This window comes from Dermacentor silvarum, chromosome 5 (genome assembly GCF_013339745.2).
Source record: "Dermacentor silvarum isolate Dsil-2018 chromosome 5, BIME_Dsil_1.4, whole genome shotgun sequence".
NCBI classification, from domain to species: domain Eukaryota; kingdom Metazoa; phylum Arthropoda; class Arachnida; order Ixodida; family Ixodidae; genus Dermacentor; species Dermacentor silvarum.
In genome coordinates this window covers 16,470,508-16,486,447 of record NC_051158.1, presented here as the reverse complement: position 1 = coordinate 16,486,447, position 15,940 = coordinate 16,470,508, and the positions used below count along the sequence as shown (strand labels likewise).

The window sequence follows — 15,940 nt, the reverse complement described above, 5'->3', positions numbered from 1 at the left end:
CAGCGTTCAATTTCACTTCTCCTCTGTCGTCGTAATGAGGAGGCCGCGTTTACGGGTGTATGAGACATTGCTTAAGGGGGTATGAGCCATTCATTGTCTTACGTAACGGACAGATTTGGAAATTGTAGATTACTACAAAACCGAAAGAAGAATCTTTCCACCTCCGCATTGGTTTCTCTCTCTCTAGAGGACGCTTGCATTTGGCGGCGCTTCCAGTGAACCAATTATACATCACCATATTAGATATGCTTAACTCAGACGAGGGACTATAACGACGCCCTCATCAAAATTTGTAAGGAGAAAGGCACGCTAAACCATGTAATATGGGAGTGTGCTGGCTCCCCAGGGGCCAAGGAAAACATTGACAGTAGAGAAGCCTGGGAGGCCTTGCTCCAGAGCGAGGCTGAAGACGACCAGAGTCGAGCAATCCGCCTGGCCGTTGAGGCCGTGAAGACTCGCCGTCCTCAACGCGCGGGGACTGCTTCGTCCCCCCCCCCCCTCCCTCCCCTACTTACGTGTAGGTTAAGAGGCGGGCACCCCCGCTCGGTGCAATAATAAAGTTTTCAATCAATCAATCAATCAATCAATCAATCAATCAATTTTGTAGCAATTTTATGGAAATTCATCCAGAATGAACGGGCTCGGGAAAGGGACTCGCCGTCGATATGCCGATTCCAGCGTGAGGGCTTCTGAAGCCCAGGCGAAACGTCAGCAAACAGCCGCGGACCCCGAGTTGAGGGAGCGGTATGTTAAGGCCAAACGTCAGCGAAGAGGCGCCGACCCCGAGTTGAGGGATCGCGATGTTGACGTCAAACGCCAGCGTCGTCTTGCCCTCCAGGAACCCGACAACGGGGGTGCACGTCAAGTTCCTCGGTGCGACGGCCAGGTTTCAACACAATTTTCTCAACTGGAACTTCAAGCCATCTGCAGTGCGTGTAACCGGTTGTAGTTCGAGCACAACGTGGTACTCGACAGTGCAATTCGTTCGGAGGAACACCGAAGAAACACACGACAAGCTTCGCTTACGCCCATTTCCTCGACAGGGAAGGGGCTACTGATTTTTTTTTCTTTTTTTCTTTTTCCAGGCGAGGATCGGGTTGTTGTTTGTGTGAAGAGAACGCGATCCTTTTTGCTTGTACTGCGATTGTAGTACAGCGCTGCAGCGATCTTCAGGGAGTTTGCGTTGAGGTTGTTACTTTCAGCGCATGCGTGCTGCAACATGCAGTTTCATGTGATAGCCGGCGTGGTAATGCAGTTTGTGATGCGAATGTCGATGCTGTACTCAATCTTTCCTTGATTAAAGCTGTTATACCGGATACATGTGGCGCACAACGTGGAACTACCGCAGATGGTACAGTGCCGTTCACTGCTGCGTAGAGCGCGCGAGCGGCCGGCTTTGCTCTGCAGGGAGACAGCTGGCGGCAGTTGCTGGGTTCGAGATAGTGTGCCCAGGAGCATGCGCGGGCTAATCGACATGTAGAACTGCTTTTGACGAGTGGCCAAGTTGAAAAGCGCCTTTGTTAACCCAAATCTGCGCTCGGCCTGAGGACACTTGCGACGCCGCATAGAGTGAAACGTATGGGTTGATAACACGCGCAGGCCTTTCGCAACAAATGAAGCGCACTCACGAGCTGTTCGAGATAACAAAGGCGCTCACGAACATAACCACTGGTTCCATGCAACGCGCGAAAGTTTGCATGTTTATTAGGCCGCGCATGGTCCAGGGCACGCAATTTCGGACCCGACAACCGCCACCAGCTATCGCCCCGCAGAGCAAAGACAGCTCAGAACCAAAAAGTAAGGAAGCTCTGTTGAAAGCAGTACAAAAATTCTTACAACATAGGCGAATACCAGACAGTTGGCGACAAAGTAGAATGAATTTAATTTATGAAGGTAAGGAGAAAAATATAGATTTCACTCGTATAGACGGTTGACCATTACGTCGTTAATATACAGGTTAGCAATGCAGGCGATTAAATTGAAGCTGAAAACATGGGCGGAGAATAATGGCATATTGGGAGAACTTCAGAATGGTTTCAGAATCGGTTGGCGTCTGGATGGTAACTTATTTGTCCTTACTCAGTGCATTGAAATATCCAGATAAGAAAACAGACCGCTACATGTGACTTTTCTCGACATTACCGGAGCGTATGACAACGTAGGTCGCAGCATTTTGTGGAATATTCTGGAAGGGAAAGGCATAGGCAACGACTGTATATGGCTATTGAGGGAGATTTACCGAGAAAATACTGTTTGCGTTGAATGGAAGGATAAAGTTGATATCAGCAAGAGACTGAGACAGGGTTGCCCTTAATCCCCGCTGCTGTTTATGATGTACGTGGTAAGGATGGAAATGACTCTAGAAGGAATCAATATCGGGTTTAACCTCTCATACAAACAAGCCGGCACAATAGTTGGGCAGTAGCTTCCAGGTTTATTTTATGCGGACGACATTGTGTTGCTTGCTAACAATCAAAGTGATATGCAACGTCTGGCTGATATCGGTGAAGTAGAATGTGAGAATTTAGGATTAAAATTTAGCGTTAAAAATCAGGTTGTATGGTATTCAATGAAAACAGTGAACAGACAGCGTTGGTACATGTAGGGCCAGGAAGTACCTAGGGTAAAAGAATACAAATACCTTGGTATATGAATAAACGAAGGCGATAGATATCTGGAGACACATGAAAAGACAATGATAACAAAAGGGAAGAGAAATGGGGTCATAATGAAACACAGAGCTCAATGGGGATACAACAGGTACGAGGTGCTCCGGGGTATGTGGAAAGGTGTAATGGTTACAGGGCTTACATTTGGAAATGCGGTTGTTTGCTTTAAGTCAGGGGTACACATAGGACTCGATGGCAACCAAAGGTCAGTGGGACGCCTCGCATTGGACGCTCACGGGAAAACTACAAATGAAGCTGTACAGGCTGATATGGGTTGGACAAGTTTTGAAGTGAGGGAAGCGCAAAGTAAAATTGATATTCAAGAACGACTGAGGAATATGGAAGAAAGTAGATGGAGTGCGAGTGTGTTCAGATACATTTACAGGAACAGCATTGACTCACAGTGGAGGAAGAGAACTAGGAAGCTTACCAGCAAATATGCGATCGGTATGGCCAGCAACGTGGCAACAAAGAACGTCAAACGCAAAGTGAGAGAGGCTGAGACAATGTCATGGGTGGCGGCAATGGAAAAGAAGCCTGCTATGACTAACTACCTCAAAGGAAAAAAAAAGGAAATCAGGAAAGAAACAACTTATGATAGCTCAAAGGGAAGCTCCTTAATTCTCGAAGCGAGATCAGGATGCCTTAGAACGCGTAGTTATAAGGCGAGGCACACCAAGGACGAATACGTATGTCCTTGCGGCGGTAAAGCTAGGGAAACGATGGAAAAATGTTTTATCGGAATCCGAAGATATCTACCCAGCTGCCAGTTTAGGATCCTCTGGCCTCCTTGAAGTCATTGGGTTCAGGGATAGCAGGGGGAAAGTAAACATGTCCGCAATAAAGCTTAGTTAGAGGCGATTGGAGGTTTGGGGGCAGATAATTAGGGAGACCACAAAGAATGAAGACGTACAGACACAGAGTTCCCACTAATGGTTGAAAAAGTTTGATGCTGGGAATTCTTTGTAGCTGGGTGTTTTCTCAAAAAATATATAGGCAGGAAATTAAGCAAATTAATAGCAAGAGCTTGGTGGTGCAATCCACCACCCCATATCAAAGGGGACGTTCGTAGCACCCATCCATCCCATCCATCCTGCTATCGTATCACCAGCGTCACTGGGGATACGATTGTATTTTTTTTACAAGTAGGATTACTTTTGCACTACGCCTTAATAGTACAATATGACGGCCTGTAGTAGGAGGAACCCACACGTGCGTTGTTTTGAGTGCGAGCGTTCCTACGCGTTAGAGGAAACGCGGCTTGAGTCAGTACTCGAAGCAAACGAGGCAGTTTTTATCTGTAGTATGTGTGTGCTAAGGTTTCGATGTGGATGTCAAGCGCAGGAGAAGGATAAGCTAGCTAAGCGGGTTCGAAAGCTAGAAAAGGAACTCAAGAGCGAACAGAAGCAGAAGGGGGTAGAAGATAAGCTATAGCCAACGTAAAAATGAAGCTGAGGGCCGCCATTGCGCAAGGCAATGGTGAACGCTTCGAAGCAAGTGCGGCGAACGTGGTTGGCACCGAAGCGAAAGCAGGTAAGGAAGCCGAAACCCCCACACCGGAAGGCAGTGGCGTGGTGGACGCCGACGCTCGCCGTAAGAAATGGCGTCATAAAAAGCAGAAGGAAATGTCCATAATAACACCGCCTCAGGACCCGATGACATCCCAATAAAGTTAATCAAAAACCTCGATCCAAAGAGCAATGCACTGCTGGCTAATGCCATGAGAAAGCGATTCAAGCGAAGTTCCGGGTGGATGGCGAGAAAGAAAAGCAAAGGTGATAAGGATAGGGCGAGCTTGTACGGGCCAGTTACAGTAACGTCGGTGATATATAGAGTGGCAATGCAAGCCATAAAATAAGAGCTGTTTTCAAGTGGGTGCAAAAAAAAAAAGATGTAATGGGCTCAGAATAGGCAGACGCTTAGAGGATCATATGCTTGTACTAACTTAGTGCATAGAGATTTCAGTAGCTAAGAATAGACCTTGATGGATAGCATTTCTAGAGTTTAAGGGAGCCTACCACAATGTAGACAAGGAATTTTTATGGGATATTCTCAAGCACAAATGCATAGATGACGATTTCGTGGAGCTGCTGAGGGAGATATATAGAGAGAAGGCAGACGAATTGTATGGGGAGCCCGCAAATGTAATGAAGTGGTGGAAATTCAATAAGGACTAAAACAACGATGTCTTCTGTTTCCATTTTGTTGACGCTTTATGCTTTATGTTGACGCTTAAGAAAGACGACTGGAAAACAGTGAATTAGAGTTTGATTTATGATGCATGCGCAATGGCTAAATGGTGCAAAAGAAGGCCCCCGGATTGATATATGCGAATATGTTAGTGCTACTAGCGGACAATGCAAGAAATTTGCAGACGCTTGCGAAAATGTGTGGCAACGCAGTGACAAATCTAGGCCTAAAGTATAGCACAGGGAAATGGAGAATTATGTTTTTTAATGAAGAGACGAGTAGTTACGTGGTGTCAGTTTTCAACAAGTCATACCCATAGTCAAGCAATATAAATACCTCTGCGTACGCATAAACAAAGCAATGACTTACTCAAGCACCCACCAAGATAATCTGAAAACAAAGAGGAGGCGGAACGCAGCATTAATGAAACATAGAACACTTTGGGGCCACAATAAATATGAGATGGTGCGTAGAATCTGGAAAGTAGTAATGGGGCCAGCGCTAACGTTAACCAATGCCATTCTGTGCTTAAAATCGAATGTCTTGTCGGGGTTGCAAGGATGACAAAGATCGGTAGGCTGATTATTATTGGGAGCCCACGGCAAAACCAGAAATAAGGCACTGCAGGTTGACATGGGTTCGGCCTCCTTTGAAGTCAGAAGAGCAGATCGAAATTAGTTTTGAACAAACACTCAGGAGCATGGACCAAAATAAATGGGCGGCTAAAGTGCACAAATACCTTTACCTGAAAAGCGTGTGCACAGAATGGCGGAAGAGGCCAAGAAAGTTGGCAACCAAGTAAAGGGTAATTGACAGTCTATATATACAATCAGAGTCATGAAAGGAACTGAGAGAAACAGAACAGTGAATTGGATGCTAAGAATGGAAACAAAAAGTACCATAGAGATTTACAAGAATGGGAACAGAGAAATTAGAAGGAAAAATCTGTACGATAAGATACAGGCCTTGCTATTTGAAGCTCGAGCCGGTTGCCAAAGGACGAAAACATACCAAAGAAAGTATTCGCAGCTCGATAAGGCATATGTATGCTGCAGCAAAAATCCGGAGACTACTCAGCAGATCCTTATGGAAAGTGAAGGGATTCACCTAGTGAGACCCGTAGGTAACGTACACCTTCCAGAATGGTGGCTTGCTGGGCTAGTTGGTTGGAAGCGCTTGAATTTAAAGTTGACGGAAGCAGCAACTGGTCCGTAGTAGAGATAAGCAACACTCGTTTAGAGTATTGGTGAAAAAAAAAAAAGCAGGGAAGAGATTGATACGGCCGGATCAGTTACAGGCATTGGTATCAGTACAAGGGAGATAGACAAGTGTTGAAGGGGAAAAATTTGGATGTCTACAAAAATGCTAGAATGAAAGACATGTATACCGTACCGGCTTAAATCAAACAATCTTGGTGACCATTTGTCACCACCCTGTTTCAAGGTGGATGTCAATAAATGATCATGGAGACTCCTCAGCATATCCTAATGGAATTCGAAGGAATTCACCCTGGGAGACCCGCAGATAACGTAATCCCCCAGAATCGCTTGCATGTAAAGTGGACGGAAGAATCAACCGGTCAGCAGTCGAGATAGAGTATTGATGGAAACAAAAGCAGGGAAGAAGTTGATACCACCGGATCCATTACAGGTATAGGTAGCGGTACAGGGTAGATAGAGATGTTTCCACGAAGAGAAAAAATGTTAAAGATGTATAAAAAATGATAGAATGAAAAGCATGTATAGCATACCTGAGTAACTCAAACAGGCTTGGTTCCTATTTGTCATCGTCCCGTTCCAAAAGCGATGCCAATAAATCATCATCATCATCAACAACATCTGAGCTTTATTGTCTGATGGCCTGCGGTAACAATGTAGTTTCACCACATGAATTTTGTTCCGCTTCGGTTTTACCTATGACGCCTGGTTGCCTCGGGAGTGCAGTTTAAATGCGCAGGAGTAGTGTTCGTACGCCACCTACTGTTTCGCTTGCAATGACGCCAAATGACAATGCTGCTGTGTTAAGCCCCGCAGAAAGGCAGTGACGTCGACAGGGGAATGTCATGAAGCTGACCGCGTTGGACGCGAGCGGGAAGCACAACGCGTTCGCGCGTAGCAAGCGCGCACTACATACTGTGCCTCTCTCATTTGTGGAGCTGAGCGCGTCGCCCGTTACCGCGCTGCCTAAGACACTTCCGAGCAGGACTAAAATGATTGTGCATTCGGCGTAGCCACTCGGCAACAGGAGGCCGCCTGTCAAGCGAAACCACAAGAAAGCTGCCTACCCACAAGTTGCGTGTGCCGGAACGAGTGTTGGTGAATCGATTTGCGAAAGCATTCGGCTTCACTAGTATGGTTTGCGAAAGCCTGTGGTTTCTGGCGGATTAGCACAGTGCTGGAGTGCGTGCAATCCAATGTCTCCGGGGAATTCTTCCTGGTCGAGAGTTGTTCAACTTTCGCTGGTCTTGAGTCGTTCAACAATTGGCAGTAGCGAATGCCGGTGCCGTGGCAGGGTGCACTGCCCATGATGTCTGGTTGCAATGGCTTCACATACCCCGAGCGCGGTACCCACCTCTTGCCTCTCGATTGCATCTCTTAACTTCCCGCAAGCCTGCAACAACATCTATGAAGAAACGTTTCACTTTCGTGTTATGACAGATTCCTAGAAGAGAGGAATCGGCCATTTTTTTCTCGGTCTGTTACTATAGATCGTATTTGTGTGTATACTGCTGGTGCATGTAAAGCGTTTTAAGGCAAAATATTGCTCGCCACAAATTTTCATTGAATTCCCTAGTTTTCAATCATTTCTTACTACTGAATTCTGCAATAAAACACGATCCAGGGGCACGGTATTCACGAACAAATGCGACCGTCAAAGGGTTAAATACACTTCCATTCTCGAATCAAAATTTCTTCTCGCCATCCTAGCGCAAATTCCAAACACATAGAGTTACAAACTCAAAGTTCAAGCACATGTAAATGAATTTAAATAAGATTTGGACAATTACGAACGCGTAGGAAGTTGGCCTGATTCTTATAATCGCCCATGATCATGGGACGTATCTTGCTTCGCATCCTTCAAAGCAATGCAAACTACCAGTTTGTACTTCATTGTACATAGATGGTAAAGTTATTTTATTCTTATTTCAAATTCAATCCAATTACATTGTCGTTTTCTTCCAGCGTGCTTTCCCGAGCTTACCTGGTTGTGGAGAATAATCATATCGTACAGTTCCGGCCACACCAAGACTGCCACAGACAAGACTTTTGACGAAATTGCTACTATCGTAAAGTTCCGTCGTGGAAACCATGAGGTAGGCCTTCTCAATAGCGGAGTCATGACTAGTATTTGGTGGCTGACCTTTCTCCGGAAACACTAATGTTTGGCGATCGACTCTCGGACCTTTAATGTCTACTAACTCTAATCAACGTTTAGTTCAGGAATCAAACTATGATCTTGTCAGTAGAATGACTGTGAAGACAATCGCTTTACAATTAATATCGAGCCTTCACGGAGTTATGGGAAGTCTCAAGGTTGCTGCGGCCACCTACATATGTGGTTCACCTCCAAAACAATTTACCAAATCACTGTGCAAGTCACATAGGCGAACAGTTTTTCACTGCACAAACCAGATTCCACCTCATCTGTCACTGTCAAGTCTCTTATAAATTTCTACATAAATCACCCTACTTTAACCATTTCAGAAAGATAGAAATGATCTTCTGCAGCTGATGCTCAATGCCGAAGTTGAGGCTGGAGCCCCCGTCAACGTACATTCACTCACGGCATCAGACGATGTTGATAGCCCATACCAAGGTGAACCTGGCAGCCGCCAGCTTCTGATAACATATCGCCTTTTATCTTGAGAGAAGGTACGGCACCTAGTCTCTGTTTTCTCTTTCAGAGGACCAGCCTGTCAAAGTAAACGAAAGCAGGAAGAAACACGTTCTGACAAATACGGAAATTGTTGCGAATGGCTTCACTTTCTTCACGGCGGGGTGAGAATACGCTAGAAGTCATGATTCCTTGTTATATATAGTTTTGGCCTAAAATATTCCTTTTGAACATTGCAAATAGAGCACAAATATAATTTCCAATTTAGTTTGGATGTAGAGTGCGTAGTTCGATGCAACATTCCGATAAAAATTGAGGAGCCATTTCAATCTGTGAATTTGGATGACCAGCGAAGCAGTAGCACGTGACGCAAGGTTAGACAAGGGCACATGTATTTATTTTGATCATGCGGTAATGGTAGTAACGAAATAATTGTGATTACTGTGATACACTGACTGGCTAGGTTAAAACTATAGACAGATCCTTGGCCCAAGGTAAATCTATACACGACCATTGTTGAGTAGTTGAGTGATTTGTATTGGTGTGGCATTTCATACCAAATTCTTCTAGCACAAACTGAGTGAACCATTTCTTGTCTGGTTTTTAAATGTCCACATTCAAGTCTTCAAGGATGATTACAGAGATAATGTTATCACTGCTAACCCATGCAGAATGCGTCGTCATGAACTTCTCCATATCACATATGAGTGTGCCTGGAGAAATGTACACAGTGAACATTACAATTCCGTTGTTCGTTTCGATGGCAGAAACATCCCTACAGTCGGTGGTATTTTCCTCTTGCGAGTCAAGGGTGCTATGGTTGTACATACATGAATTAATTTATTATTATTTATTATTATTACTATTATGGGCGGAGTGTTTGAAGTCTGCTTCACTTCCGCTGTGGGTCTGCCCGGCATTGCTCTACCAGTGGAATCGGGCCAGATTTTTGCACACGGACAAGACAAATGCATTGAGGGTAGGGGTATACAGCTTCGCTGTAAAGCTGCTTGGATATCGCAACACGCTCAGCAGTTGTGCCAGCGTATTTGACATCATGCTCGAAGAGTACCACTGGCAATTTTTACGCACAGCGCTGAGTGCAAGCACCGCACTCGGCCGCTGATTAGTCTATCAGATTGCTTGGCCCATGAGCGACGATGATGGTAAGACAGGTCAGGTTTGAAATTCGCTCTCGATACGTCGCTCTTGCTTACTAGAATCATTGCCAGCCTTATGCACTAAGTATTTTACAGGTTCGAGACGACGGGAATAGCTCTGACTTTTACAGCGTATCTCCTTGCGAAACACCAAGATATTCAAGACCGCCTCAGAGAAGAAGTTCTTGCCGTCCTGAAGAGAGATGTATGACTTTGTGAAAATTCTAGATAGCCCCTTTTGTTCATCATGTGTATGCAACACGACAAAACTGCCTGGTGTTTCAGGGAGCGTTTACGTACGACAACGTTTTCAGCATCAAATACATGGAGCAAGTTATATCGGAATCGCTTCGCTTTTTTTCGCCAGTGGTAGGGTGAGTCTTGCCTTTAAATGGTAATAGCATTCTGTAAATAAATTTCGCAATTATTTACGGTAAATCTTTTGACGTTCATAATTGTTTTATATCACGTAAAACTGCGAACATTTTCCAAAGAGGAGAGTATCCCGTACTTGACAACTTGTTCATTCATATACCACAAGGTAACAAACTATCGATCCAGACACTCATCTCACAGCGCACTGTGGTTTCGAATGCGACTATTAAACTTGTTGACACTTTGAATTTCATGAAGTTGAATGCATCATACAAGTTTGCTCTCTCGGCTTGGCAGCTTCACGACAAGAGCATGCGCTAGGAACTACGTCTACAAGGGTATCACTATACCTGCTGGAACCAGCATCGTTATTCCCAACCATCACTTGAGTCATGACCCTGCCTTCTGGAAGACACCTGAAAGTTTCGATCCAGAAAGGTTATTATTTTTTTTATTTGTGCCATGTTAATCACCCGAGACCATATTCGCAAAGCGTTCTTGCCTTAGAGCTCTTCGTAAGGGTAGATGGCAGGGAACCATGATGTTTGATATATTTTGCGATATAATTTATAGGTACACTCCAAGCGAATATCCACCATCGTGATCATCATGATGACCTGTATATACGTATGTATATCAAAGTGCGATAAGACCCAATCGCACCTCGCGGCGTCGTATGTTTAAGGTGCGAGCAAAAGCGTCAGAAGTTAAGCCGTGAATTAGCGTGGCTTGAGGCACCACGTGTCCCCGCTCGCCCAGTTTTGTGCGCGAAAGGAGGAAGTGGGGTGGGGGAGGAGGTGGGCAGGAGAGCGCGCATCCCAACTTCTAGCCGGCCGTCGCTGCACGTTGGTGCACCGTTTTTTTTATACTTTTTTAGGTAATCGGAGGCGTGCACAAAGCCTACACGAGCCGGCATGGCTTGCGGCTTCGTGTGTGCTGTGTTATCACATGCCTAAATTTCTAGGTTGCGTAAGCTACAGTTTCGGAGACGCGTTGAAGCTAGAGGCTGCACGAAGCGTTCGCTCGCTGCTGCTGCTGCTCTTCACTACACCAGCGTTTTGACAGCGAGCGTCCACGGTCATCGAGTGAGATCTGTTCTTGTTTGCCTGTGCATGTGTGACACCATGCTTGTTAGGACAGTTAGTGACTGCGCACTGTTTCCGAAGGCAGCCAGCAAACAGCACTTCTAACTAAAATGGATTCTAAACGCGGCCCCTCGATGGGGCCCATTGAGAATTGGGCTAGTTGGTGTTCATTTTTTCTTGCGCTAAGTACAGTAGGACGCCACAGGGATGAAACGGACACTGGATGTGAAGTGTGTCCGTTTCCAGTGTCTGTTTCGTCCCTGTGGCGTCCTACTGTACTTAGCACAAGAAAAAATGAGGGCCCATTGAGTTGGATTCACCGAAACGTTTTTCTTTTTCAGGGAGGATGCGGCGATAAAATCACGCCCTTTCGGCATAAATATGCATTTTATAATTTTGGCTGCTTTGGATTTATAACCATATAAAGAAGCTCCTCGCCGAGACTGGCTATTATATGGGTGTAAAAGAAAGGAAAATGAGCTTTCTTAGCGGCAGTTGCATGTGTTTTAGCATGTTTTGAGATCTCTAATAAATTTTTTCTGTGTGTTTCTTGAATACTTTGCACTTTTAGGAAAACTATCGTTTCCAAACTACAAAGGCGAAATTAGAAGGTTGTTTCTAGGCTGAAAATTGGTGAGGAACAAGAGCATGCACATATGCAATTTCAAAAGTGGATTTTTCTATAAATGATTATAAATTTCTGTGTCCCCTCAAAAAAAAAAGAGCTTGTTTTCAAGTGATGCGGTTTCCACAGAAGAAGAAGGAATGACATTGCAAGTAGCTGCCCCCATCCTCTAATACAGGGCGTCGCGAATATATTTATGAAAAAAGTTATCTAACCGTATAATCTTTAGAATGATAGTTTTCCTAAGGTGACACTCGAATTTCCTTATTGGGACATGCATACCTATTATTTTCCAGTTTGTGCTAGGGTAATGAAATTCATTACACGGTCTAATGAGAAGAAGACAAAGCCTCCGACCAATTTTGTTAAAATTGTCATGTGGGTTCAAATGCTGGCTTTTCAGTCCCGCATCTCCCCTTAAGAGATGTCTCCTAATAGCAGGTCGAACTCGTTTAATGATATAACCTGCATCAGTATCGACTGGTACCTGCTCTTACAAGCACTCCCAGAGCTCTTACAAACATTTGCAGTCCAAGAACATATTTCTGAATACTGGCCCTGATGTACTTCTAAAGGTTTATGAGTACTTGAGAAGCGTTGCAGTTACAGGGGCGGGTTCAAGAACCGGACTGCTGTACTCACGGTTATTCAATACTAGGAGCTTTCATTACTTCACGTGCCTCTCTAGCGAAATAAATTGCACACATCTAATACAAAAGTATACATGTACGACCAGCATTATAGTCCGACCTTCTCAGTACGAATTATAAACATCCAGAACTCCATTCACCGATACCCTCAACTACCTAATGGTAGAAACAATTTGATCGCTAATTATTCGTATTAGATGACATTAGGAGAAAAAAAATGGAACTGGGCAGGCCATGTAATGAGTAGGATGGATAACCCGTGGATCATTAGAGTTACAGAATGGATACCAAGAGAAGGAAAGCGCAGTCATGGACGGCAGAAAACTTGGTAGGGTGATGAAGCTAGGAAATTTGCTGGTGCAAATTGGAATCAGCTAGCGCAAGACAGGGGTAATTGGAGATCGCAGAGAGAGGCCTTCGTCCTGCAGTGGACTTAAACATAGGCTGATGATGATGACGATGGTGGTGATGATTCGGATTACGTTGTTAACATCGCTTCACGCAACTCCCGAAATCCAACAACAGAAAATTTCAGAAAGCGGGATGCGCATATAGTTTTCGGAATCAAACCGAATGACTTGCCAATTCAATGGCACATCGTTGAACCTTGGCTGCTTCACGCCGTTTATTTAGTTCCTGCTGCTTGGAAGGTTGTGAAAACAAATACATGATGTTTAAGTCAGTAACTACTACGAATGGTACCATTATTGTGTAGTTTCCACTTTTCATTTGTACGTCTTGCCTCAATTTCTTTGCAGGTTCAGCCTTGAAAACAAAGACCAGGTAGATTCCGTTGTGTACCAGCCTTTTGGTCAAGGCCCTCGGAACTGCGTCGGGATGCGCTTCGCTCAGCTCGAGATGAAACTAACCTTGGCCAAGCTAATATCCAAATACAAGCTTGCTTTGGACGACCGTCACATTAAGGTGGGCGCTTCCGCAGCAACTATTCGACGCAATTTGCCATAGGAAGTAGAACTTGCTTGTGCTTCCTGAGGGAATATTTCAGATATTCATTCTGTACTGAAAATTGTAAGGTCTCAATACAGTGACTTGGATATATAATTCATCTATATTGTCACGAGCCTTCAGAAGTAGTAGGTTTAATAAACCGTAGAGCAGCTGGCTAATTGTCGGTGTCATGAGGGAGGAAGTGGCCGAATACTGCACCAGGGATGCCAATTCCTGTTCTGGTGAGGGAGTGACTTTGATGAAGCTTAGTGGGCCTTCCTAGTTTGGTTGCACCTGAACTAGTATAGCCCCACTAGCTCTCGGCAACATATTTTTTTTCTTGCCGGTGTCAGGCACCACTCCATGCCTGAAAATGTAGTGGACTGGAGCAGGATTCGAACTTACGGCCTTCATATTTGAAGCCGGAAGACAGGAAGAAGACAGAAGAGAGCGGTGTGGATCAGAGAACAAACGGGGATAGCCGTTATTCTAGTTGACATTAAGCGGAAGAAATGGAGCTGGGCAGGCCATGTAATGCGTAGGATGGATAACCGGTGGACCATTAGGGTTACAGAATGGATACCAAGAGAAGGGAAGCGCAGTCGATGTCGGCAGAAAACCAGATGGGATGATGAAGTTAGGAAATTTGCAGGCGCAAGTTAGAATACGCTAGCACAAGACATGGGTAATTGGAGATCGCAGGGAGAGGCGTTCGTCCTGCAGTGTACATAAAAAAAATATAGGCTGATGATGATGATGAGAGCAGCTGGCTCCTGGAAAACGCGTCCGTCGGGGCTGGCTCTCGAGCAGTGAAGAGGCGCGCGGTCTTCATTGTTCTCTTAGGCTCGACCCACTCTTGCCCTCGACCCACTACCTACAGGTGGCACTATAAATCATGCATCACTATCAACTTCAACTCCGGCGAATGAAATACAATATAGAAAACATGAGCCGGACAAACTCCGCCATATGTGTTTAAGTCTGGGAAAGTAGCTTTTTTAATAAAAATTTTACTTATTCATATCATGAGACAGCCAGTTCCTGAATCAAAAGTTCGATGCAATTTCGCATCGATGCAATCTGATGCAATTTCTCATTAGATGCAAGTTCCCATACAAAGTACAACTTTCTTTGGTTTCCATCAACAAGTATTGAAATATATCCACTCAGATGTGACACTTGTGAGGTTTAAATATTGCGCCCATGTATAGGATATGTGTTTTGTCTGAGTTAACGCATCTGTACTAACGTGAACTACTGTATAAAAGCCAACGAAGAAATTATGGGGAGTACATACCCCGTCATGTCTTTTTAATTCTGGGGGATTGCTTTTTCTTAGTGAGTAGTTTACTAACCTATATTGTAAGAACGCAACTTCATGAATCCAAGTTTTTATTCAGTCCAGCTGGCAATATTGTCATAAAGTTTGCGGCCTGCATTGTACTATTATCGTACTTAAGTGCATCAGGTAATGGAGGACGGTATGTGTCATACGCCAACGCTAGGGGAAAAGAAATTGGCTTCGTCAGGATGCTGCCGAAGATGTGTCCTCTTATCGAATCATTGGCGACAGAGACATTCCCTTATCGACCACTACCCGCCGGGGTAGCCTTGTGGTGACTATATTGCGCCGCTGAGCTGTAGGTCATAGGTAAGATCCCAGACGCGGTAGCCACATTTCGATACGGGCGAAGTACAAGAACGCTTGTACACTTAGATCTGATTGCTGGTACCAGTACACCAGGTGGTCGAAAATACTCTGGAGTCCCTCATACAGCGTGCGCGCCATATTCATACCATTGTTTTGGCCCTATAATACCAAAATATTTAATGCATTAAAATTTTTGACCGACCACTGCCAATGTCTTCATCTCCAGTTTCTTGGAAATTTTTGTATTGTTTGACATGCAATATGCGAGAATTTGCAAACGTTTTGACATGAACGTGGAAGCAGCATTGTGTAATTAGTTCCTTTGCGAATACTTTTGCAACAACTGAAAATTAGTGCATTAATGATCCCGTTGTTTTTTATCGCAGGAGAAAGAGTTGAAGCTTGAATCTACCTTCATCTTGGCGTACCCCCCGGATGGCATTTGGCTCAAGGTCGAAAAAGTGTGAAGCTATATTTTGCATTTTTGACGGACTCGGCAGTGTTCGACATAAAGTATCTTAGAAGAGTCGTGCGTTCTATAACACATTACTCAATTCATCAGAAAATAAACTGGCTGTATGATATTTTCTTTAATTCATGGCGATAATAGGTCTTTATTTATAAACATCTTGCAAATTACTTTGCAGTTGGGGCACCGGCGACCACCCGGATACATAACAATATCACAACATCAAGAAGAGTGTGCCCATAACAGCTATAACCGTAAAATTGCCAAGGGCAGCATTTTTGTGG

The 15,940-nt window shown here is 44.6% G+C and overlaps 1 protein-coding gene across 1 annotated transcript in view; it reads left to right on the top strand.

Moving 5' to 3' along the window:
• LOC119452789 (uncharacterized) overlaps positions 1–15,697 on the top strand; it is a 96,310-nt gene extending 80,613 nt beyond the window's left edge. Inside the window, 8 exon segments of the mRNA XM_049667192.1 lie at positions 8,042–8,172; positions 8,564–8,675; positions 8,764–8,857; positions 9,950–10,058; positions 10,139–10,227; positions 10,526–10,666; positions 13,347–13,512; positions 15,574–15,697. Coding sequence (XP_049523149.1) covers positions 8,042–8,172; positions 8,564–8,675; positions 8,764–8,857; positions 9,950–10,058; positions 10,139–10,227; positions 10,526–10,666; positions 13,347–13,512; positions 15,574–15,654 — 923 coding nt within the window. The 3' untranslated portion in view covers positions 15,655–15,697.
• The last annotated feature ends 243 nt before the right edge of the window (positions 15,698–15,940 follow it).